At 48.9% G+C, this 26,439-nt stretch overlaps 1 protein-coding gene across 2 annotated transcripts in view; it reads right to left on the reverse strand.

The window, feature by feature from the left end:
• The window catches only part of ARID3B (AT-rich interaction domain 3B), a 48,294-nt gene that overhangs the window by 4,651 nt on the left and 17,204 nt on the right, over window positions 1-26,439 (reverse strand). For both annotated transcript variants that reach the window (XM_070358621.1, XM_070358620.1), the window contains exons 3-7: window positions 15,851-15,922; window positions 15,557-15,629; window positions 2,154-2,337; window positions 663-931; window positions 304-558 (exon numbers count right to left, since the gene is read on the reverse strand). In XM_070358621.1, coding sequence (XP_070214722.1) covers window positions 304-558; window positions 663-931; window positions 2,154-2,337; window positions 15,557-15,629; window positions 15,851-15,922 — 853 coding nt within the window. The remainder of the gene's footprint in view (window positions 1-303; window positions 559-662; window positions 932-2,153; window positions 2,338-15,556; window positions 15,630-15,850; window positions 15,923-26,439) is intronic.

Here is a 26,439-nt window from a genome sequence, read left to right on the forward strand (position 1 = left end):
ACAGGGAAGACCTCGCAATTGGCCCTGAAGGTCTCCGGCTCCTCCTCTTTGAACAACTGCTTTTCCTTTTTGCTACAAAACAGGGCACGCCTGAGGAACTGCAGGCACCCTGGAAAATGACCTCAGCTTGGTGAACTGAGGTCTCCGTGGCCACTGAACCCCCAAGTGACTCCCTGGTCTCTAGATCCTTCTGTGGATTGGGTGAGAGGGCTGGGGGCAACACCTGGAGGGCCCCCACCCTAGTCCCTGGACGTGAACCCGCCCTGAATGGAGCCGGGGCCTGGCACACAGGCTGCTGCTCACCCCTGCCATTGATCCTGATCTTCATGGGCAGCTGCCGTGCCATGTTGAACAAGTTGCGCTGGAAAGCCTGCTGCACCAGGCGCTGCTCCTCCTCTGACAGCCTGGACACCTTCTTCTCAGGAGGCTCCCCTGACTCCAGCCGCTCCCGCAGCTGCTCCAGCGTGGCCGTCCGGGTACTGGCCTGCTGGCCAGCCAAAGTCACAGGCACAGCCAGGCGATTTGGCACGGGCACGGTGGTCACCGGGACTCCATCACCTGACAAAGGCACCAGAGCTGGATGCAGCCCACAACCCGCCCTCCCGCCTGCATCTTGGACCCAGGGAGCTTGGTGCCCCTTCTCCCCCAGGAGCCCTGCAGACCTTTCCTGAGAGGAGCTGCTGGGGATATTCGAGAGCCGCTGGCACTGGTGCCACCACTGGAGCTCAGCCCAAGGATGGGGAAGCGGATCTTAGGTGGGGAGAGGAGGGCAGGGGCCCCAGCAGCAGCGGTGGGTGAGTAGCCAAAGAGGGAGGAACTGTAGCTGGGCCGCCGGCCCTCCCTCCTGTTGCCGTCAATGGCCGCCTGCAGCTCAGCAGGGGAGCTCAAGGCTTTCTTCTCGCACTCGTAGGCATAGAGATATTTCATATACCTGGATGGAGGGAAGGAAGGAAGGATCACCCAAAATGCAGTGCCAGGACCGCCCAGTGTAAGCTGATGATCCTCTGCAAGGGGCCTCTGTGGGGCAGGCTCTGTCCTCCAGGACGAAGGAGCACAACCTGGAGAACTTGGTGGAAGAGGAGCCCTCAGGATGGCGGGACGCCCCAGCCCAGGCTCCCTAACCGCACCCAGGGCTAAGTGCGGCTGGAACTAGAGTCATGGCTCATCAGGGAAACGGCTATCATCACTAATGTTCTGTGTCCATGTGGCACCTTTCCAGTGCCCTGGGAGAAAGGGGAAATGCCATGTTTTGCAATGTCTTTCTGGCTCCTTGATCTCCTAACCGTTCTGAGTCAGCTGTTCAGACAGGCGCAACCCTTCCCGTTGTTGTGTAGGCCTAGAAGTGCCGTCCCGCTTTGTGTGAGATGCCCCAAGAAAGCAGTTCTCTACCTAAGAACCCTCGGAGAAAGATGGCTCTGCTGGCTGTCGCTCTGTTCCCAACTTCTGCAGGAACTGTTTCACTGGATAAGACCCTTCTACTTTTCAGCAAGGCCTTAACAAGCCACCCAAGCCACACACGGCTGATCCTTCTGTCTTCTTCACAGAGCAACATCCCGAGTTCCCAAAGAACAGATTCGCTTCTGGACCCCCTTCTTCAATGCTCCCCCTGCTCCTGCCACCCTTATAATTAACTCAAATGGGTACAAAAACAGGTCACCAATCCCAGTGGAGGCCTGCCTGCTTTCCTCTGGGTAAGCTGAATGTCAAGTATAAAGAGCCAGGCTTAGAGTGGGGGTACTGTGTAGGAGAAGATGTCTTGGAAAGATTGTGGACTTCAGAGACAGAAGTCCAGGTATGAACCTCAGCCTGCTTACTAACTGATACGGCTCTGACCAAACAATCTAGGCTCTGAGACTTAGTTCTTGTCATCTGGAAAACAGGGACAAAACCTGCTTGGTGGGGTTGCCGGTGAAATGAAATGAATGAAATGAAACGAAACGGAAAGGTGAAGCAACAGACACAGGACACGCCTGAGAAAAGGCACTCTCAGTTTACTGAGGTGACCGAGGGATTCATCTCAGAAAGCTCCTGGCTCTTTCAGGCATTCCGCCCGTTTTGCTCACTACATGGTGGAATTTCCTTCCTTCCTTGCCTCAAGGTTAATTCCCTCTTGCAGGCCTCAGCCGCCTTTCTGCAGGGCGCGGGCCACTCACTGGGTCCTCAGGGTGAAGGCGGCGCTGGTGATGGACGTGGGCAGGTTCAAGCCTTTGGTGATCTCTCTCCAGATCTTCTTGTTGATGATCTCCACCAGGCCCCCCTTCTCCGTCACCAGCTTATACAGCATGTACAGGTCCAGGATCTGCTTGGCCATAATGGGGATTCGGTTGATGGGGGTCCCTGCGATGGTGCAAGGAGAGAAACACAGGGCTAGGTCATTTTAAGGCAGAGGAAGAAGACATCTGTGCATGGCCACGTTTTGCTGAGTTGGAAACATGTTCACAAATATGCTCAGAAGTGTAATCTGAGTCAAACTCCCAAAGCCTGGAAGCTATCAGACTAGCTGCCAGGTCTCCTCAGGAAGAACAGAGAGATAGGTCTGACTCACAGGCTGTGTGGCCTTGGGTAAAGCACATGGCCTCTCTGGGTCTGCTCCCCGCTGTAAATAAGAGAGCCAGACTACATGATTTCAAAGAGTTTATTTTTTGCTAGCAATATGACTCTTAATGATTTGGAGATCAGTCTGGGGTGTTCATTGGAAGGACTAATGTTGAAGCTGAAACTCCAATACTTTGGCTACCTGATGCGAAGAGCTGACTCATTTGAAAAGACCCAGATGCTGTGAAAAATTGAGGGCAGGAGGAGAAGGGGATGACAGAGGATAAGATGGTTGGATGGCATCACCAACTCGATGGACGTGAGTCTGAGTGAACTCTGGGAGCTGGTGATAGACAGGGAGGCCTGGCATGCTGCGGTTCATGGGGTCGCAAAGAGTCGGACACGACTGAGCAACTGAACTGAATGATTTGGCAACTCAGTCCTCTAGAGCCTTCAGAAGTCATTTGGCTGCCTCCCCAGTGAACTAACTCTTTCCTGACCCCTGCACAGGGGAGGCCCTGTCCCACTGTCCACATGGACAGCTCCCGGGCTTCTCTTCTGCAGCTCTCAGCGCTGTTTATAACCGTGCTTTAATTTATTTTCATCCTGCCTTGTTTTCTCCTTATCTCTTCTCCTGCTGCAGGATAGAGAAATGGTTTTTTTTGTCTCCTGTGTCCCCACCATGTCAAAGGAGCTGCTGGGCACACAGGTCTCCAAGGGGATGAAAAGCCACTCAACAGTTCTCTCCCCACTAATCACTCCACCCCCTCCCTGGCCTCTGAAAGAGGGAGGGTCAGAGCTGCTTCCGCCCCCTGGCCCCGAAGGGAAGTGACAGGAGTCAGGGACTTGATTAGGAAACCTGGCCCGGAGCAGGAAGGCCCACTAATGAGCACCCGGGACGGCAGGGAGGGCGCGGCCAGGCTCCTTTCTTGGGCAGCCGGGATGCTCGTCAGGAGGCGTGATGGATGACTGTCATTTGGCAGCCCCGGGATTAATGATCTGGAGGTCAGAGGGGAGAATTCCAGCGGGAAGGGTCACCGTCCGGGGCACCGTATGAGACTTGTTGCCTTTTGATGGCAAGTCCTTTTACTGTACACCGGCTGCTCCTCCTCTGCCTTGCCCACCCCCCCGCCGCCAGACCCCCTCCCACTCCCACTCCGGCTTGCTGCAGTCTCACTGACTGCCTGGTGGACGTCAGGCCAGCTTGATTAGAGAAGGGCTGTTTGTTTCAGCTCCTCCTGCTTCTTTCCCCTCAAGGAATGGCATTTTCATCTCAGTCCTTGCACACTGCCCTCGCTCTTTTTATAGGGTAATTCAAGCCAGAGTGGAGTGAAGGGTCCCACGATTATGAGGGAGAAGCAGTGTGAGCGCAAACACACGGCACTGCTATGGTGGTCCCAGGCCCCCTTCCTCAGTGTAGGAGGGAGCTAGAGGCCTTGAAGACCTTTGTCTTGACAAAGGCCACGGAGTTAAATCCAAAGGATCACTGGTAAAATGTCAGAGGACTGCCGGCATGCTCCTAAAACAACAGCGCACACGCTGGTTAACTTCTCCCTGTGCTGTTCTGTACACCAGACTTCATTCCTGTCATAAGCACAGAGGTCTCACACAACAAAATTGGTCTCCCGGCAGAACAGGGCTAAGGTCTCCTTCCTCTATAGCTGGTCTGCCTGAGCCTTCATGGCCTTGCCTTGAGAGTTTGGAGGACCACTTCCAAGGTTCCCTCCCACAGGACCCTGAAGATGTCAGTTCCAGAAGCTTCCGGAACATCTTTACACGTGACCCATTCACTTCCAGGTCGGATGTTCACACTCAGCTCCCCTTCATACCCTAGGCGAGCTCCCTTTTCCCATCCTTGCCTCTTCATTCAGCAACACCATTGCTCTGAGAGGTCTTGGGCAGGAACCTCAGAGGGAGACTGCTCCTCTTCTCTCTTCCCCACCTTTAGGTTGTCTGGAGGCTCACCGATTCCTCCTCTGAGGCACCTTTCAAAGCTCACTTGCTCTCTACAGCCATCACCCTAGGCCAGGCCCTCACTGGCTCCCCATTAGAGACCCTAGCAGCCCTGAATCCACGTGTTCAACCTGCATGCTACTGCCAGACAATCTGATGAAAACACCACTTTCACCCCATTACTCACTTCCTAGTTTAAAAAACCCACAATGACTCTTACTGCCAACCCAGCCCACCTCACATGTTCAATATCATGACTCAGGTTCCTGAACACTCCTTAGAAGATTGTATGTGTGTTATTTGCTCACTTGTGTCTGACTCTTTGCGACCCCACTGACTGTAGCTCACCAGGCTCCTCTGTCCATGGAATTCTCCAGGCAAGAATACTAAAGTGGGTTGCATTCCCTCCCCGAGGGGATCTTCCCAACCCAGGGACTGAACCCTGGTCTCCTGAATTGCAGGCAGCTTCTTTACCATCTAAGCCACCAGGGAAGCCCCCACTTAGAAGATTATGTATGATGTGTTTCAAACACATTCCAATAACTTACTCTCACTCAATCAGCTGGGTCTTTTCACCCTCACCCCACAACCCAAATTCTTTCTCCTCTATTTTTTGGGTTTTATTCTTCCTCTTCATCAACTCTAAAATGATGTGCTCAAATCCTCCTTATACGGGCCTTCAATGTTCACTCTCTCCAGGAACAATTTTCTAACCACCTTGGTTCGAATATATTTCTTTCCTCTCTGAATTTCTATTATAACCACTACAAGTTCCACAAATAATTACACATATTTCACTTATGCTCGTCTGGTATCCCAGGAGGATCGTAAGCTCCATGAAAGCAGGGACTGTTTTTCCCTTCATCATGTCTTGAATATTATGAAGTTTAATAAGCGAAACTACCATGCAGATTAAACAAACAACATGCTTCTCACAGTCAAAGCAACCAGCTCTGTGCCAACCCGACAGGGAATATCAAACGCATGCTCCTCCTGTCAGTGGTGTGCCCGCCTGGGTCTGTCACTGGCTCTAAGTGCCTAATGCTGACAGCCCTGAACAGAAGTCACTGGCTCTTCTTGATACTGGCAGGTTTGTGAGTGTCAGGACCTTTATTAAATAGACCAAGGAAGTGAGGACTCTAGTGGTTCAGCCCTTGGCGTCTGAGCCCTGCAATAAGAGGACCGGCAGCACAGGAATGGATGGAGAGCTGGGGGTTTTGAGAAGGTAAAGAAACCATGAAGTCTTTCAGTGGGGCCATAGAGAAGGGGAGACAAGTGTTAAGAGGGGAAGGTGGCTGGGTCTGAGATATACATAGAACAGGCATGGCCGAGTGAGTGACCACCAAGCTGGGCTTGAGGGTGTGCTGTCCTTCAGAAGTGTGTCCTTGGAGAGCCAGCTAACACATGGCTTTGGAACTACACTTGCGAATAGCTTTCAGAGTTTATACTGTTTTCATTAGATTCTCTCCAAGGTGGTAGATCTTCAAATATACGGTGTGTTTTACTTTTAGAAACAGTCATTCAAGGAAACAAGCCAGGAAAATAGGATGAAGTGAGCAGGCGGTTTATACTGATTTTGTGTGAAGATAAGGTGTGGCCATACAGCATGACAGATTTCCTCGTGTGGCTTGAACTGCCTCTGAAGGCAGCTCCCCAGGGAGGAATTATAGATTCCCTCAGAGCAGTCACTGGACTAAATGTCTAGTCATTTGAGATGACTTCTTTCAAAGACAACAACATCATAGATGTGAAAAGTCATTAAAAATTCGCCTCTTTATAGTCACACAGCAACTGACTGCGTTAGGCTGGGAGTTGCTCAGGGGCATGGGAAACGGGCAGATACGGGACCTGAGAAGATGAGTTAGGAGCAAGGTGGCATTCTGAGTCCCCAGGGTGACCTCTCCCCTACACCAGGGCTGCTCTGCCACCCAGCCCAACTCTGGGCACGTGGGGGTCGTGATTTCTCTCAGCAGGGCCCCTACTGCCTGGCCAGGCACCCCAGTTCCAGGAATCGGCAGGTAAGAGGAACAGGCGTTTTCCTCCTCATGGATGGCCCTCCACAAAACCCCTAAAAGTAGCATCCAGAGCAGGTGGGCCCCTCAGTCCCACCAGAAACAAAGCTGACCATATCCTGCAAGCCAACTTTAGATGACATCCTGGCTTTCTCACATTAAGCAGCCAGTCCGGACATAAAACCTGCCCTGGTTTTGATTTTTTCGACAACTAAGACAGAAGCAGGGTCCTCAGGCTAGTCTGGCTCTGTGGTCTGCCCTGTGCTTAGTGGGCCTAGGAGCCATCTCCTGTGTCCCAAGGAGACTCAACTACGAAAGAGAGGGAGAAGACCTTTTAGCTGAGTTTCCCTCCCTGAACAAGGCGAAAAAAACCCAAGAACATCATACTGGGGCGTGGGAATGGGGGGCTGACATATTCAGGCCCCAGTTTCCCTGTCTGGCTGAAGCAGGGAATTTGGACTAGATGACTTCCAGCTCTAAAGTCCTATGAGTCTAGGAATAAAAACTCGAAGTTCAAGTCTATAAGCAGTGCCTATTCCCCTAGCCTTGGGGGGAAGTGGGGGAGCTTCTGGCCCACCCTGTGGGCTGGATTACATCTTACTCTAAAGAGCCTCTTCACCTGAGAGACAGCTGGCCTCAGTCCACAATAAAAGCCAAAGCAACCTGCAGAGAGCCAGGAAGGAGGCCAGCAGCTAGTGCAGAGCACTCTCCGTGAGTCACCAGCATTGGCCCTGCAGGGGGCCGAATCCCGCCCTGTTACACCTCCCAGAGTGGGCGGGAGCACGTTGCGGGAAACCCTGTGGGCTGTCAGTCACTGCTATCAAAGCAGGAGCTTGGATTGAGGGTAATTAATCATGGTCCCTCTGACAGCAATCCAGGGCCTTATCTGTACCCCAAGAAATGCCGCTGGTCTCCAGTTCCCTCCTCAATAAAGGAGACTGACAGTTCCAACAAAGAGGCCCCTTATCAGATTTCAGCCAGGGAGCCTGAAGCAGCCCGAGGGAGATGCGGAAAGGGCTTTTATGAGGCTGGGACCAGGCACGCTGCTGGGGGCTCTACCCCGGGGGGTAGGAACGCTGCTGGGCTGGGCGCTGGCCCTAGTGCTGCTGTCCGGGGCCTTCAGTGCAAATGGAGCCAAACAAAGCCTGCTCCTGGTCCTCGGACTCCTCCCTGGCACCGGGACTGGAGACACAGCAGAGCAGGGACGAGTGCAGAGCGGGGAGATGGGTTCCTCGAGCATGATGGGCATATTAAGAGAGGACCACTTCCTCCCCACCACAGAGAGTGGGCACGTTCTAGGGATGACCAGAAGCAATCGAGGGCAGGGACCCAGGACAGAAGGCACATGGCTGCCTTCCTGCCTACTGGTCAGGGGTGAGTGCCCAGGACCCAGGGCGTAGCCCTGCCCAGGACCCTCGCTGCCTTTCCTGACTTTGAACAAGATCATTAATCATTTCCATAACACGTCAAGAGAGCTGGGAGCCTGGAAGACTTAAGACCCCATTTAAGCGGGAACGCAGAGAGGCAGGCAAGCCTCCTGCTTACTCCTCTGCATATGAATTCCTGCCCAGCTCTACAAGTAGGGGAATGACTGGTGGTATTTTCCCCGTGACTCGCTAATGTAGAAAATACTTCCCACTGAGACACTAGGCAGCAGGGAGTGGTGGCGTGCCATGTGTGTGGAGCTGACTGTTCCAGAAGTCAGGGTGGAGTAAGGATGTGCAGATACCCCGATACTGGACTGGGCCTACACGCACCCTTCAGCCCTCTACCACGAGCTCTCACGGAGCAGGCCTGACTGACACCGGGCCTAGTGCCTAGAGCCCAGATGAGTAGCTTAAGGATACCGCCCAGCAGATCTTTTCTGCCGTGTACACCCCACTAGCCACTGCTCACAGCAAAACACAGAACATTCCCAGCACTCCAGGAAACTCTTCCATTATCCCTCCCAATCAATACCCACTGCCCACCCCACTCAGGGGTAACCAGTGTCCTGTATCACTATAGGTGATTTTCCTGAACTTTACACAAACTGAAGAATGCAGTATATACAGTTTTCCGTGAAGGGCTTCTTGTGTTACACATTAGGCCTGTGAGAGCCATCCCAGCTGGGTACACAGCAATTCATTCTTTGTTACTGCTGTGTGGGATTCACTGCACTAGAGGACTATGCCACCATTTAGTTGTCCGTTTTACTACTGACGGACGTTTCAGTTCTTTCCCGTTTTTGTCTATAATGAATGGTGTTGCTAAGAATACTCTTGCGTGTGTCTTTTAGTGAACCAGAGCTTTCGTTTCCATTGGGGATACACCTGGAGGTTTAACTGCTGGGTAACAGGGTTGGCATTCATTTAGCTTTAGTAAACACCACTGAACAGATTCCGAGTAGTGATGCCCATTTATAGTCCCACCAGCAACGAATGGAGTTCTGGAGGCAGCACAACCTGAGAGGCTAACTTCAGACCCATTACCCTTCTTGATACTCGAGCTCAGACCAAGTGCTTTCCTAGCACATGCAGTCTTGTACTCTACTATGGCTGGTAATAAAATTAGGGCCATGGTGGTGCTGTTTCCTCCCATAAAACCTATGCTCAGAGAAGAAAACTAAGGAGTTAGGAGGAGGTGGACCGTCAGGTCTTTGCTTTGCCTGCTGCTGATCAACAGACCGGCCTGAGTTGTCCAGGAGAAGGGTGGAGGGGTGACTGGGGAGAGGCCCAACAACTCAAGGCCATTCTCCCTGAGCAGTGCACGGATGTCTGAGGTTCCACTGCCCAACTGTGCCTCTAGCCTCTCAAGACCCAGGAGATGTTCCCACAGTGTAAGCGGGTCAAACTCTCGCTTCAGACCTTCCCTACACCAATCCTTGGATGGTCTACTGAATACTGGCTCACTTTGGAACAAAGGAGGCCCAACTATCAGTCCATGGAACTCTCCAGGCTAGTGGGTACCCTTCCTTCTGCAGGGGATCTTCCCAACCCAGGGACTGAACCCAGGTTTCCCACATTGCAGGCAGATTCTTTACCAGTTGAGCCACAGGGGAAACCCAAGAATACTGAAGTGGGTAGCCTATCCCTTCTCCAGTGGATCTTCCTGACCCAGGAATCGAACCGCGGTCTCTTGCATTGCAGGCAGATTCTTTACCAACTGAGTTATCAGGGAAGCCCTCAACCCAATTTTACCAAGTGCTAAAAGTACCAATAAATGATTTTGAAGGGGAAGAGGCTGAATTTAAAGATAATAATAAGCTATTCAAATTAATCACGCTTTTCAAAAACCAGTGATCTCTTCCTATTATCATGGATAACTGGTTAGTAATAAGGTATTTAAAAGTGGGAACATGGGGCTTCCCTGGTGGTCCAATGGTTAAGAATCCACTTTGCAACGCAGGGGACACAGGTTCAATCCCTGGTCCAGGAAGATTCCACATGCCTTGGGGCAGCTACGCCGTGTGCCACGACTAATGCTGGTACTCTAGAACCTGAGAGCCTCAACTACGGAAGCCTGTATGCCCTAAAGCGTGTGCTCCGCGACAAGAGAAGCCATGCTAATAAGCAGCCAGTGCACTGCAATTACAGAGCAGCCCCTGCTTGCCACAACTAGAGAGCCCACACGTAGCAATGAAGCCCCGGTAAAGCAAAAAAAAAAGTGGGAGGGGAACCCTAGAACTAGAACATCACTACCACCTGGGGAGAGAAAACGATCTGGCCTAAAACAAAGGATTAATCCTGAGACAAAGATTTGTATTTTGGACTTTCATTTGGTGATAAAGTTGGAAAATGAAGCCCCAAAGCCTATTTTATCTGTCAAAGACAAACATATTTTAATCTATCAGGAAGAGTGTCCATGGCACAGACCATTTAATGCAAGGTACAAAGAATATATGAGGAACTCCCTTCACCAAGAGGCAAAGCAATATATGTCACGAACATTTCCTTGCCTGAGATGGATAGATAAGCACACAACAGAAGGAAAAACACTCAAATTGCACTTTGAGGCAGACCAAGCCCTTTTCCCACAGTAAATTCTTTGTATATACACATCAAAAACAGATCCAACAATCCATTTGGGAAAACCAAGGTCAGTGTGCAGCCTTGAACAGAACTGGTGGGGGAGGGAGGCCAGTTCTCCGGTGAAGCCCTAACACAACTTGTCCTCCCTGTGACCAAGCAGGTCCTCTGTCTGGTGTGCCAAGCTGGGGCAGGGGCTGGAGGAGAGATCCTCGCTTGTGGGTACTTGGTTAGGGGGCCCATGATGCTACTGCTAGGGCTTTTCCCGTGCCCCCCTAATCCTGCCTTGACAGACGGCAGCCTCTGTGCCACTGTGACCCGTCAAATCTGCCCTTCCCTGAGAGACAGGCTGTCTTACTCTGAGATGAACACTCTTCTTGCATGAAGACCTGTGCCCCATGTTTATCAGCTAGATGCTGTCAGACCCTCCTGGGCCCTGACCTGTGCAGGTGGGCCACAGTCCCTGTGGGGCTTAGAAGGCTGAAGGAGAGCGGAGGCTTGTCCACTGCCCCAGTGGAAAGTGATGGAGCTGCTGGTGCTAGGGGTCAAGCTTCTCCAGGGGAGTGAGAGTGAGAGAACGAATCCCGGCCTGGGGATGAGGAAACCACGTGCTAAAGCGGCTCTGTGGCCGCAGGGGGGTCATTTAACCTGGGGCTGGTTCTCCACGGCTACTGTGATAATCTTTGCTCTCTCTATCCCACAGAGGTAGAGCTGTGGGGAACAGCAGATCAGATAATGGGTTGAAAGGGTTCTGTAAAGTACACAGGGTAACAATAATAAAATTAACAGCGAAATCATCTTCCTCCTCTTTGATGAAATCATACTTCTGCTTCACTGCCTGGGGAACAAGAGAATGAGCTCTTCTTTCTCAGTGATGAGGGAAGAATGTTCATAAGCCTTTGCTTATGAGACTTCCAAATCAGCACCTGCCCCCCTTGCCCATAGTACCCCCTGGAAAATCTACCAGGGAATAAATAACACCTCAGAAATCACCCACAGTGAGTTAAATTAGTCAAAGAATTTTGTTTACAAATGTTTGGCTTTTTTTTGGCCTTTTTTTACACCAAAAAAGGTGTATGTATGTGTTTTACACACACACACACACACACCTGCATGTACACACAGCAAAAGGTGAGGAAAAGGGGGCATCAGAGTTCTGAAATCTAACCCATCTTTCTACAGAAACATCTGTGTGGGAAGCACAAGCAAAAGAAACTTGTTTAGTTCAGTGTGGCTTCACTCAGCAAAAGAAAAAACACATGATTCTGCAAGAAAGGGAATGAAGCATTTGGTTTGGCGGGGGGTGGGGCTCCCTGGTGTAGCTTTTAACACAACTATTTTAACAGAAAACTGCACAAGGGGCTTTTCTTCTATTTTGGTTATTGAGAGTGGCTCATTGCTTGCTCACAGCTCAACAGACACAACCACCGACACATAATACAGAACAGAGAACTTGGAAGAAACTTCCAGATTGACTGTAACCGAAACCTTCTCTTTTTAGAGATAAGGAAACTGTGGCCCCCGGAAGAGGAAGGATTTGCTCAGGATGGATGCTGGCCCCAGCTTCACCTGCCTCATCCACAGGTCTCCCACAGGCTGCAGCAGCCGTTTCGAGGCCAGCAGGACACAGGCGCCCACTGGGCACTGCCTCGGCCTCTTCTCAAGTGCCTTTTGGGGCAGGTTTCACTGCTGGGGGTGGGAGGGAGGGGTCACGAGGGTGCAAGTCACCCGGTCTGGCCTAGAAACCAAGGTGCCTGGAGCTGAAAGGCCCATCTGCTGCAGTCAATTCACCCAAACATGTTAACAAGCCGGAGAGCCCCAGCACAAAGCAGCACTTACGGCCAGGCCCCTCTCCCACTGCACAGCCGTTTTATCACCTGCAGCTGCAGTCATTCGGGGCTACGGGCTGGGTGCCACCTCCCCTGGAGCCCGGTCCACTTCCTCTGTGGTGTAGCTTCTGTGTCAAAGCTGCCCAGCCCACTCACGGCCCAGGTGGGCATCACTGGGCCTTTCAGACTCTGGCTGCTTTCCGGGGCTCCTCTGAAATCAACTGCTTATCCTTGATCTTAGCTCTGGAGGATGAGCTGCTGACCCACCACCAAGGTCTATGAGTCTCTTCCTTGCACCCAGCGAGCTAAGAGTGGGCTCCTGAGTGCCCCAGATTCCAATGTGGGAATGACAAATAAGTCACAAATGTCTAGGGGCCCTTGGTCTCACCATTCTGCAAAGAGGAAAGACAGCAAGCTTCATGTGGTTAGAAGCGCAAACTGCTCCCAGTCCCCTTGAACCACTCATTCTAAATTTAGGCCATCAGACATGAGTCTTCCAGCGGGGAGATCACTGTGATTTTAAAGGGAACAACCTAACCTCCTCAGTCTTCCTTCTTCAGCCCAACTACACACTGCTTGCCACAGAGAGCTTCCTGAAAGCAGGGAGCTCTGGCGACACTCCCGGGTGCTCCCTTCAATAACTCGGCTATGTCACAGACTGGAGTGCTACCTTCTTGGCCAAACACAGCTCTTCACAATCTGATGCCACCTGATTCATCTAGGCCAGACAAGGGTTCTTCCAGCCCTGTCTAGACCACATATACACCACTGCATTTCTGCCTCCACTCTTCCCATGCTGGAGCTACAGCAACTCTCGGGTCCCTACACTCCAGCCTTGGATGGGGACCAGCACCCACTTGTCTGGCCCTCAGCTACAGGCGGGAAGTTCCTCCCATTGCCAGACACAGGCCCTGCCACCCTCAGATATTGCTGAGTGGAGCTAAGATGATTTCCCTGAAGAGTTTCTCTGCAGAGCAAATTTTTGATCTTCAACTTCTTTCCTACCCTTCTATGGCAGTGGTTCTAAACAGGGGGACACTTTTGTCCCCCCGGGGACATTTATAATATCTGCAGACATTTTTGGTTATCAAGACTGGGGAGGAGCCCCCCACAAAGGACTATCCAGTCCCCAAAATCAATATGCTGAGGCTGAGGAACCTTATACTAATTAACAAGCACCAAAACGGACAACTGTTTCCCTTCTATTGTTGACACCAGCAAATAGTGAAATACTGAACCTAAGTGCTGAAGAAAGAAAAAAGATTTACTCAGGGCCTGAATAACTGTAAATAGACAGGATCAAAGAGAGTCACTTCTGCTTTGGGTTCACTCTGGAATAGACTAGACGCAGTCTGGCAGCCCCAGTGCTATGCAATAGCAGGACACTCAGCATACATCCCTCCGTACTGCTGACCTCCAATCACAGGCAGCTAATTGGGGGTGGGGTGGGGGAGGAGAGGCTCCCCACGCCCCACCCCCCCGACCAGGGCAGCTGAGTTAGGAAAACCAACAGAACTGTTCCGACAGGAAATGTGTCCTGAGCGGGGCTCCTCCTCGTCGCTGCCCCCAGGTCGGGCCCTGTGCTGGCACTGGGGACGTGGAGAAATGACAAAGCGGCTGTCCTCAAGGAGAGCCTCATCTACTGAGGACACAGAGCAGTAAACACACAATTATGGATCTTCACTCTTGGCTAGGCTGATATAACTTCCATTTTCCTTTAAAAATCCTTCTGGGAAGGGAGAAAAACAATAAAGCAGAATCTAAAGCAGTGGAGCCACACTGCTGATTAAAATCTATATTGCTATAGCAGCCCCTCTGAGACGAGATCAGCTCCTGGGTTTGCACCAGCTGGGCTTGTGGAGCTTGTAAATAATTAAAAGGTAATTGGAAGGGGAGACCAAAGTATTAAGTGGATTTCTCTCTCTCAGGGCAACCAGGGAGTTTCATTGCTGCCAGTCACATTATCTTTCGGGATTATATTCTTGTTTTTTACTGACACATGCAGCTCCAGATAACAGTTGGAGGAGTAAACTAATTAGAGCTGCTTAGACTGCTTTGATAGGCTTGGTGATGAGGGGAAACCCAGACTCAAAACTTTCGATTGCCTTTGTAAGCAAACCAGCAGTAATAGGCACACTACTAAGAAGGCAATGAGGCTTTGGAAGGAGGGGGAGAGAAACAGGGATGAGGTTGGTGGGGAGAGGGAGAGGGAGAGAGGGAAAAGAGGAGTTAACTCAGGATCTTTCATTGCTGGAGGCCGTCATTACAGCCCCACCTATGATAAAGAGGAGGACTTCATTCCCAGGTCTCAATAAAGGAGCTGACACAGAAACCAAGGGCTACACGATCAGGCAGGGTCCCAGGGAACATGCTGGCAGGAGCAGCTCCCCTAAGGCTTTGTCCTGAGGATGAAGAAGATGCCGCTACCCAGGCTGCCGAGAATTATCTCCTAGAGACGCTGGGGTTCTGACCATGCTTCCTGAGGGCTGCCAGCTGGTGAACCCATTGCTGTGACAGAATACAAAGCCAGGAAGTTGAGTCACTGTGGGCTCAAGACTGAGACATGCCATGGTCCCAAGTGGAGATGGTTGGGGGCGGGTGGGTGCAGGAGAATGAGAAGGAGAGAAAGACCAGACGCAGTAAGGGACCGTAAAGCGGATGTCCATGTGCCCTACACTTAAACTGCAGGAGCACCCCAACCAAACCAGTGGATGCAAAAATCAAAGAGCCCATGGATAAGGAAAAAAGAGTTAGCTTTTCCTTCTTGTGGATCATTTCAGAATCCTCCCAACACATCCTGGAGGGCCTCCATTTCTTCATTGGCCATTCTAAGTCTCTATTAAGCCAGATGCACCACCAGGAAGCCCCATATACAAGTTTTAAGTGATATCCAGGACTACTTACTATAAGGCTAAGAAAAAAAGTGTATTTGAATTTGAAATGACTCCAGAGACCAGTTAATCAGAACAGTGACAAGAATAAAGCAGGACCGAATTTGGATGATCATTCCATTCATTTTCTACCCAGGCCCTCTCTGCCCTCTTCAACCTGACTGTCAATTATCCAGCTAAGTATGGGACCAACTGGCAATAAATGGCTCTTGTCCTCCTGGGCTAAGATGCTGGCCCTCCACAGGGAGGATGGCTAAGAGTGACCTGCACACAGTGGGCACTCAATAAATATTCAGTGAACTGAAATGATGAGTAGGGTGCACACTCACCCCTCTTCTGCATAAAGACGAAGAGGTCATCCAGGAACTCTTTCCTCTCCGGGTCACTGTCCAGTTCATACAGCTGCAATCCCGAACCCACCAGAAAAAAGAAAAAAACAAAAACACGCCATAGTGAAAATAAATTCCATCTTATGTAGGAAGTCTTACAACAGCGATACACAACCATCTGAATGACTACAGATGTGACTCACAGGCCACTTCTATCCTCATTCCTTGGGGAGCAGATACAATAACCCACTGCAGAACGGCCCCTTCTGTTATCACGAAGGAAACATTACAGACCTTGGCAAAATCACGAGAGATCTCTCTTCCCCGGCCTCCATCTGCATCATCACTCCAGGCCAAACCACCATTCTAAAGGGGAACGAAGCAAGAGGTCAGAAGGCAGTAGGCAGGGAGTGAGGGGGCAAGACAGTCTTTTAGGGTGCAGAGGGGGACCCTGAGCAACTGTGCTCTCCTGGCTCACATTGAAAGACCGACCGCTTGAGTAACCGCCTCTGCCCCGCTAAAAGGGACATCTCGGTTTTGTGCTTTCAATTATGGCTCCAAAACCAGAGGGAGTCAGGTGCAAGAATCGTCTTCATTTGCCGGAGGGGAGCAGGTGTTACTTACACTGGATAACCCTGGAAGAGCGGACACAAAGGCCTAGCTTTGAGAACTGGCTCACCCCTAGTTGATGTTCCAGAAGCCATCATTCTGAGGTGAACTGTTCTTCTGCGGGTTCAGTGTGGCATGTGTTTGTATGTTTTATGGTGTGCCTGTAAATTATACTGTATGTTGTAAAGATACCTAGCCTGGCCTCGCGCACAACACTTCAGCAGAAGATAAAGGGTCAAAGGGAAAAGATGAAGATCTCGAAGATCTTGTGGTCTCTCAGCCAAGCCTCACCACCAGAAGCCCTAACTCTAGTGATTAGAACTGCCTAGTGATATGAGGGCCCCGGGGGCCTGAGATTACTCCCAAGATACAGAGAGACTGTTCCATTAGGGTGAAGTTCATTTTCATTAGAGAAGTAATGAAAACCTAATCCTAATTTAATTGATTAGGTCAAACCAACACCATTCAACTGACTGGGAGGAAATGGCGTATATGCTTTTGTTTATGTTCTTGAAATCTGCTTCCTGCTTTTATTCAGTTGAGTAACTCTTCTTTCTCAAATCAGGCATCATCTTCTAGCGGGGGCCTTCCCTTCACACCCAGATGCACAAGTTCTCTGGAAGCACTCTCTGTTCATCTTGAGCTTAGAACCTGACGTTATTTTGGAATTATTTGTCATCCCCACATACTGTAAGCTCCTTGAAAGCAAAGTGTCTTCATCTTTGTACCTGTAGCACACAACACACTGCCTGACAATTTTAAGGCTCCAGTGAATATCTGATCACCTATAATCATTCTTAAAAGGCATTAACTGATTATTTGAACCAATTAAGGCACCTCTTCAAAAAAATATACAGACACGTATACCACACAGGAGAGTCCGAAAGGCCCTCTGCTAGTGGAGAGGATGAAATGTCAGAGCAGAAGCTGCCTGTTCACCTCATCCCACCTGTCAATGAAGGACCCAGGGATGGCACTGGACACACTGAGACCATCACTCTCTCCCCCCGCCGCCAGGGCCAAAAGTGCCCACACGCACAAGCACACGTGTGCCAGCCAGCTGGCTGGGGTGTGTAAGTGGCTGGGGAGGGACGTCTCGGGCTGGGGAGTGGGCTGAGCTGTAGGCCCACTTTGTGAGAGCAGCGATTTACCACACACCAGGTTAAGGATAACCAAGAAGAAGTGACGCCCTGTCAGCTGACATGAAACAGGCTCCATCAAATTGTTTCCCTGCTTATCTACTGAAAGACGTGTGTAAGGAAGTGTTCAGGAAATGCTATCTGGCTGTGCTCACATCATCTCCCCAGGCAGACGCTGTAGAAACCTTCCTACAGCACCTTCAGCTCAGAGAGGCCAACAACCAAGTGGAACACTGTTTCAAAAAAAAAAAAGCTAAAACCCACGCTGTAATTACAGTCAACAGAAACCTGGTGTCATCTGGTGGCAACTAGCACAATGAATAATCAAGATGAATTATGCCTGTCAGGTCAGCAAAACCAGACAGAGTTACGGTCCCCTTTCAAAGGCTGCAGCAGGTCGCCCTAATGCCCAGTGATTTCGTTTGAGCCAGTAATTCCTGCTGGAAAGTCAATTATCCCGGGAGCCCCTATCAGCTGAAAGACATTTAATGGGGGATCATTGCTGCTTCTGTTATGTCAGCTGTTTACCGTGGCAGCTCAATTCCCAACACTCTAGCTAGAGATCTGAAGCTGATTTTGCTCACAGGAGGATTCTTTCTCTATCAGTCACCGAGAGAGAGGGAAAAACAGTTTCTTTTTTTGCTAATCACAGTAACCTCGAGGCGCTCTGAATGCTCAGTCAGAAGCTATTTAACACTCAGCCGGGTAGGGAGGAAGGAATCCACAGCCCAGAATCTCAGACAGGGCTTTCCGCAGCAGGAAGGGAGTGTGAAAACAAGCGCTGGTGCCACCGGTGGTGTGACTACGTGTGAAAACAAACACCTGAGTGTGAGGGCTCGGCTCTGGGAACAGAGGAGAAGGCCTTGCAGGACAGAGGTGTCCTGACTGCCGGTTTTCCCCAGCTCTGCCCGAGTCACAGGACAGTCCAAGCACCGGGACGGTCAGAGTGTGGACTAGTCGTGGCCCACCAAGAACCACTCAGCTTTGAGCTGTGATTTTACCCTGAAATGCACTAGGATGGTGACCAGAGAGGACAAGGAGGCTTGTCAGAACCGGGCGGAAACAGGATACTACATTCTTACGAGCAATCCCCCTGTTTAACCCATTCCTCAGATAGAATGTCCATTAGTGTTTAAAGGAAACACACGAAAAGAGCTGCCTGGGCGTGGAGGTGTTTTCTTTTGTCCAAGGCAAAACTGGACCATTATATAATTGAAAATATTCAGTTGGGGCTGATAGGGACACGTCCACTCTCTCTGCATCGCTCTGTCTTGAGACAGTTAAACTTCCATCTTGATTCACAGGATTTTCTGGCTGAGGTGAGGGTAATTCCTACACCCTGCCTGTCCTTCACGGTCTGGCTGTTTGCTCTGGGAAGCCTCTGCCCACAGTGTCATTCTCTGGGCGGTGTCGCCTCGTGTTCTGGTTATGGTGCCCCTGCCTGTGCCCAGTTTGTAAGCATCCTGTCAGGGTATCCCTGGCCCCCAGCACGTAAAAAGCCCCAACTCATCTGCTGAGACATAGGAAGGGGCTCCTCCATGGAACCTCCAACCCCACAGCCCCTGTCTTCCCTCCCTCCTTTCATTAGGAGGATTACAGGCTTCAGAAGTTATTTTCTTGGTTCTTAACTCTGTTCAACGGCTGCAAACACAGCTCGTTTGTGCACTTCAAGTTTAGGTACAGGAGGTGTGCGTGTGGCTGCTGGGAAGTCTTCAGCTCGGAAATGACTGAATTTCTTGAATGTAGCATGTGGCTGACAGCAGCTAGTGGAAGAGGAACACAGGGAATGGTAGAAGCACATGTGGAGAAAATATACCCCCGAAGAGTCAGCTCAGTAAAGATCAAGAGGGGTCCCCAAGTAAACCATTTCAGTTGAAGGTCGCCACATGCAGTCGAGCAGCCAGGGAAGAGGCTTTGTTCCCTGTGGGCAGCAGGCAGCCAGGATTCAACAGCCCAGAGACGTGCGGAAGCAACAGTAGCCAGAGTGGCCGCTCGCTGCCATTTACGACCTTCTCAGCCTCCCCTACTTGAGGGCTCACTTTACTGGCTTTGATCTCACCAGGAACTCACAGGAAACTGACAGTTTGTTCCCAAATACCCACCTAAGGCTAGCTTTCCCTACCATACCCACATTCAGTTCATTTCCCCCAGGGAGGCCACAGAGTGTTTTGCCTATAAATCTCTCAAAATTGGTTGTGAAAGAAAGCTGTAGAAAGAAGAAAGCAGAGCAGGAAGCTAGTGTCTGCACATCTTCTGTGTAACCAGGGCCGGACCCAGAGCTAACCAAGCAATTTCTCCCTAATTCCACAATGGAGAGGGGGTTATTTGCAGATGGGAAAACAACGGCTCACAGAGCAAGTAAGTCACCTTGCCCGCAGTCTCAGAGCTTCTCAGTGGCAGCATCAGCATCGAAGCCCAGGTCTGCCTGTCTCTCTGGTACACCACCACACTGCCTCGTGGGTGCAAAGAACAGTCGAAAGTGTTCTGGGTGGGACCTCAGGAAGGGATGGAGGGAAGAAATGAAGAATAATGTTCTCTGTACGCAGAACGCCTACAAATGCCAGGTCTTGCTTGGCCTTGGGCGGCTCTGTCAACGGGAGATTCTTTTACTCCTTGATTCTTCTCACTGGTTTCACCTGGCAGGTGCAGCCAAACAGAAAACCAGCCCTCCCACAGGCCTTGCCCAGGGGACTTATCTGGGACTACCGAGGGCACCAGAGTAACAACAGCTCACCTTTTACCACTACCTTCCAAACAGAACGTCCTGGCTAAGAGGAGCTGCCCACCTTCCCCTCAGGAGAGAGAGAAGGGGAGAGAGACAAGCCGGTGAGTGCTCTGAGGGGGCTGAAAGAATATGGCACCTAGCGCTCCCAACCTGCTCATAGAAGGCCGAAAAAAATAACCGATCAGAGTCTAACCTAACTGCCACTCAAAATTTAAATACTGCCTCCTCAACACTTCAACCCTGGAAGGGGCAATGTATTCATTATCCTTGAAAATCGAAAAGGCTGCCTTGTGGAAGAGGAAGCGGGCTTGTCTTTTTTTTTTTCCTTTTCCCTCTAAAGCCCCAGAGGACAGAACTAGAGTCACGGAGCAGAAGTTAACCAGAAGTTAACCGAGAGAAGATTTCAGGCTGATTACAAGAAAGACTTTTCCAACAATCAGAACGGCCCAGGAATGGAGTGGGCCTTCTCAGGAGGTGGGCTGCTTCCTGTCCCCAGAGGACTGTCTGTCTGCTGTGTCATGGTGTGGAATCCAACGTGAGATGGGGCCCCTAGGAGAAGCAAAGAGCCCAGGACATTCACTCAGTGCTGCTTTCCTGAGCACCTGCCTCATTTAAGAGGAGTGTGCAGGCTGCTGAGGAGAACCACTACTTCCCCCAAAGTAGTTCCCACACTGGAGTTCTACCACAGAGCTGGAAGAACAAGCTGAACACACACAGCATTTAATAGGCAGAGCCAGCCAAAGGGCCAAAACACAAAGTGCCAGGGGGCTGGGAGGAAGGAGGTGCTCAGAGGCGGGGATGAAGCTGGCCCGGAAGAACGGCCGAGAGGTTTACAGTCTCAGTGAGCGTGGAGTGGGGGATAAACAGGCATGTTTTGGCAGGGAGGATGCAAGTCTGAATAGTTAAGGTGGAAAGAGGCTGTGAGATGCCTTGAATACCAGGAGGAAATTTAAGCTCTGAAACGTGAAGAGCGGGGAGGCCGTGGATGTTTTCTGAACAGAAAAACAGATGATTAAATCAGTGCTTTAGCTGATTTTAATGATCCATTTTTGTTGGAAAATGCATGATATACACATACAAATGTCTGTAGGCACCTAATTAGACTGGAATTATGGGAGATTTTCACTTTTTTCCAATTTTTTCATTTTATTCATTCACATACAAACATTGGATCACCAGGATATACGAGATACTGTGAAAGTTTCTAAGGGGAAGAGAACAAGATAGATAAGAACCTCTGACTTATTGGATGTTAGAATCTAATGGTGAGAGAGAGAGATGATTTTAAAAACTGTTTATTTTCTCTAGATTAACATCTGAATCATCTGTCATGACCCAACACTTGCTTCTCCTCCCCACCCATACCCACAACAAAGAAAATTCAGACTGCACTAAAATTATAGACTAATGAACTGATACAATCACAATATTTAGTGTTTCAGGTAAGATAGCAATATGACTCTTCACTTAATAAAATGTATTTTTAATGTTTCTCGGTAATGATTCACAAGGTCAATACATTACTTTTGTAAACAGCAGTGAAGATTTGAGAGGAAAATCCAGCACTGGGGCTGGCCACACTGAGAATCTGGGTTGAGGGTGGGGAGAGCAGTAGAACCGGGGAGAAATGACTGTCCTAAGAGTAGCCAAGTCAGAGAATCAACTAGATCTGGACGGAGGGGATGAAACAGGACAAGAAGGATGAATCTGAATCTTAACGTGAGAAAAGTCAGTTCCAATGAAAAAGGAGCGATGCTGGGCAGGGGATCAAGCAGGACGCCTTGGAGCACTAATGAAAACAGCCCACTGTCTCTGGGGGTGTGTTACAGGTGACGAGAACAATCCCACAGCCCTGGATGAAGCCAGGCTATAGCAGCTGGCAGCAGCAGGAGCCAAAGGCTTATTGCCAAACTTCCAGTGAGAAGAGACATTTAACCAGCGTCTCCTGACCCAAGAAAGGTACCTTGGGCTTTTTCACTGGGGATTTGGAAGAAGAAGAAGAAGAAAAAAAAAAAAACCAACCAGACCACGCCTCTAAGACCTTAGGAGCCAGCACTGCATTCCTTAGAGCTGTGCCTCCCCAGAGACAGAAGCGCCTGACTTTAAAAGCAATTAAGTATCTAGGCTATTTTAGGATTACTCCTTGACCACCTGGAATATCTTATTAAAGCACAGCTCAGATGTCCAAAGCAATTTTAGTCCCCATTCCTCACTCTTCCCCAAGGCAAGAGTTAACCCTTTCCTTCAGGTTTAAAGCACAGAGGCTAAGTTACTAGCTCTTCACTTGAGCTCCCCATATTCTGAAACCTCTAAGAAGCTGTCCTGTCCTTAGAACGCCATCACACACACTACAGCTTTACAGAGATTCTTGAGTGTTCTCTGAAAGCAACACAACAGTAATGTGTTTCCTTTCTGTCTACTCTATAATCTGATAGATAATGAATCCCACCCACCTTTCAGATCTGGGCAAATTCCTGGGCCTTGAACCTCATAGTCAGCTCCATGGGTAGACTTCAAAGGGCTGATCCCAAGCTCAAGGATATCAGCTGGTAACTTTGAAATATAAAGTGTAACAAAAGTATTCCAGCTGAATACTGCTGTTGTTAGTACTGTTCTTTTTTTAAAATAAGCAACACATGAACTACCTTTTCTTTGCTATGCCTGTGTCTCTGTAGGTATTACCCCTAACACTTGTGACTGTCTACTACTGGACAAGTGGATAATGCTGTAATGTTAAATGTCCAGTTCCCAGATCTCAAGAAGAAAAGAAAAAACACCTCTGGTCTCCCACCAGTTTTAACTGATCCCAAGAGGTAATGAGACATGCACAAAGGGGTAATGGGCTGGATTACAGGAGAATCCTGAAAGGAGAGGGGAGCCCCAGGAAGTAAAACAGATACTGTTAGAAGCGACACTGTTGGACTCCAGAACCCTACTGATAAGATCAGGATCACTGCTCTTAGCTCAACGGCTCAGGCCTTGGAAGCACTGGAGTTATCATTATCAGATGCACACCTTCCGCTGTCAGGTAACTTTAGCAGGAACCAGAAAGTGCTTCCCCACGTTCTTACTGGCAACAAAGGTCAATTCAAACTCGGTGGCTTGGAAAAAGAGCCAAGGGACCCTTTTCTGATTAAGCAGCAGAAAGGGGGAAGGGTGGAGGAAGGGAGAGAGGGTGGCAGTCCTGCCTTTCCATCTAGGCATATAATCACACTTTCATGCCATAATCAAGAAGACTGCCCAGAAATGGGGTGTTCCTACAAAAAGGAGGAAGAAAACTCCAACACACTGTTGGGGATGAAAACACATCTATGCCGAAGAGTGAAGTGGCCCCGACAAGGCTAAGTCTAAGCACCCCACAGGAAAGTTCCAGCTCCTTTTCTCTGCAGTATTTGAGTCAGCAGCACAGCTTATTCACGCCGTTAGCTACCAACCACCTGACTGTCCATAATGGTTGCTGACATCCCTTCACACGGCAGAGCTCAGGAAGCCAGAGCGGGAGAGCCGAGCGGGAGAACACCTGCCCTGAGACCTGAAGAGGTCAAGAAACCTGCCCGAAGTCAGTGCTTCAGAAAGGTTTCACAATTTTTTTTCAAACTACATATTTTAAATGTATAGAAAGAACAATTTTTTTTTAAACTGCTATGATGAATTATTTCATAAAGTAAAAAAAAAAAAAAAAAACTTTTCCTTCAAGTTTGGGATTCTACAGAGCAAGTTTCCTCAGGCAGAAGAGTTGCATTATGTTTACAAATCAATCCCACTGACAATCTGAGAGCTTCTCCTAGGGCTTTGCCCACCCCACTCCCACCCCCGCTCCACAGGTGGATGGCACTGTGGCACACACATTGCGACTCTGATGCCAGCCACCCCTGTGCTGCCTGCCACCTCTCCCAGGCTGAATCTCTCTCATACAGAGACGGGAACTTACTCCTCTGAGGCGCCTGTGCCCCTGGCACAGGGCCTGGCAGACAGAAGGGGCTCAAATGAACATCAGTACCTGAAAAAGAAGCCAAAGGAATGACGTTCGGAGAGTCGCTATGGGCTAAGTGATGAATTTGGGGGGGCGGGGAATCACACACTGAAAAGCAGGTGAACTTCCAGTTTTAAAGGACAACTCCATAAAAGGGAACTAAAAGGCAATATAAGCCATTTCTTAGAGAAAACAATTTAAAGTTCAGGAAGATAACAGAAGAGACTGTAGTCCCACCCTCCTCCCCTTCCCAGGCCAGCCAAAAAGAAGTTTGTTCATACATTCAATTAGAAAAGCTTTAAAAAATGGTAACACTCAGTGATAAGAAGGGATTGGGCCAATGGGATCTCCTAGATTCCCAGGGGAAAATATTAAAACACCAGCACCTTTTCTGAAAGTCACTTGCCTTAAAATGCTATGTCAATAAAAACAGCAGCAGCAATAACAAGTAATAGTAACTGCTAACCCAGCCCTATTCCAGTGTTTTATGTGCATTAAACATTTAAACCTCAGCACCATGCTCTGAGGAAGGTATTATTACAACCCTTATTTTTCACATGAGAAAACCGAGGCACAAGGAAGACACGAGGAAGTGACTTGAAGAAGGCTGCCGAGTGATCCAAGAGTGCGGCTGAGAAACTAACTCGGCCGTGCACCTTCAAGTACCTGCTGGTAACTGCCTTGCCTGCTTAGTCTCCTCCTGACCGTGTAGTTCTGTTCTATGAATCTACCCAAAAGCAGCAACTAGAAATACAGTACATCTTTATTTATAATAAGAAAAAATGGCAGAAGCCTAACAGTGTGACAGTAAGGGAACAGGGAACACGTGAAAGCCCTCTCCATGTGACAGAACACTGTGCAGCCATTTAACACAGCTTTTTAAAAGAGTTCAATCCCTACTTCACATCCTTCCCACTAATTCTAGATGGAGTTAAGATACACATATAAAAATACAACCATAAAATAACAACATATATATATTTTATAATCTTGGGAGATGGGAGGGCCTTTTTAAGTATAACAGAAATCATAAAGGGAAAAGTCAATTAGGTTTAGCAACATCAAAAATTTAAAGTACCAGGTGAAAGAACTATAATTAAGCTGAAAAGCCAACAACTGAGAAAAACACTTGAAACACAAAGACCAGGATCTATGTGCACAAGAGCTACTACAGATCAGTAAGAAAAGATAACAGAATAGAAAAAAACAAGTAAAGGCAACATAATACAGCACACCAAAACTCGTGGAATGCAGCAAAAGCAGCACTAGGAGAGAAGCTTACAGTTGTAACAAACATCTACATTAAAAAGTAAGAGAGATGTCAAATAACCTAACTATACTTCAAGGAGCCAGAAAAGGAACAAACTAAGCCCAAAGTTAGCAGAAGGAAGGAAATAATAAAGATTAGGGCAGAAATAAACAAAACAGAGAACAGAAAAACATCAACGAAACTAACAGGTTTTTTTAGAGATAAACAAAATTGACAAACCTTTTCAGTTAAATTAAGAAAAAAAGAGAAGACATATTCAGAAATGAAACAGCAGACATCACAACAATGCCACAGAAATAAAAAGGATTATAAGAGCCTACCCTGAATGATTATATGCAAGCAAACTGGATAATCTGGAAGAAATGGATACGTTCCCAGAAACTTACACCCACCAAGACTAAATCATGAAGAAAGAGAAAATCTGAAGAGACCTATAATTAGTAAGGAGACTGAATCGTAATCAAAAACCTCACAACAAAGAAAAGCCCTGGAAGGGACAGCCTCACAAGTAAATTCTACCAAACATTTAGAGAATTAAAACATCAATCCTTCCCAAACTCTGTCCAAAAACTGAAGAGGAGGGAATACTTCTAAACTCATTTTATGAGGCCAGTACTACCCTGATACCAAAGCCAGAAAAAGCCACTACAAGAAAACTATCCGATGAATATAAATGTAAAATCCTTAATAGCAAACCACATTTGAGAGCACATTAAAAGGATCATACAGCATGACCAAGTAGGATTGATCCCTGGAATGCAAGGATGATTCAACATTCAAAAATCAATCAATGTGCCATACCACATTAACTGAACAAAGGATTAACGTCACAAGATTATCTCAAGAGATGCAGAAAAAGAAACTGACAAAATTTAACACTGTTCCATGATAAAAATACTCAACAAACTAGGAAAAGAATGAATGGTTTCAACATTTTAAAGGCCATATATGAAAAGTCTCTAGCTAACATCCTACTCAATGATGAAAAACTAAAAGCTCTTCCTCTAAGATCAGGAACAAGGCAATGATGCATACTCTTACCACTTCTATTCATCATAGTCCTGGAAGCCCTAACTAGAACAATTAGGCAAGAAAAAGAAGTAAACAGGCATCCAAACTGGAAGGGAAAAAAATAACCTTACCTCTGCTGGCAGATGACACGCACTT

This window comes from Bos mutus, chromosome 21 (genome assembly GCF_027580195.1).
Source record: "Bos mutus isolate GX-2022 chromosome 21, NWIPB_WYAK_1.1, whole genome shotgun sequence".
NCBI classification, from domain to species: Eukaryota; Metazoa; Chordata; class Mammalia; order Artiodactyla; family Bovidae; genus Bos; species Bos mutus.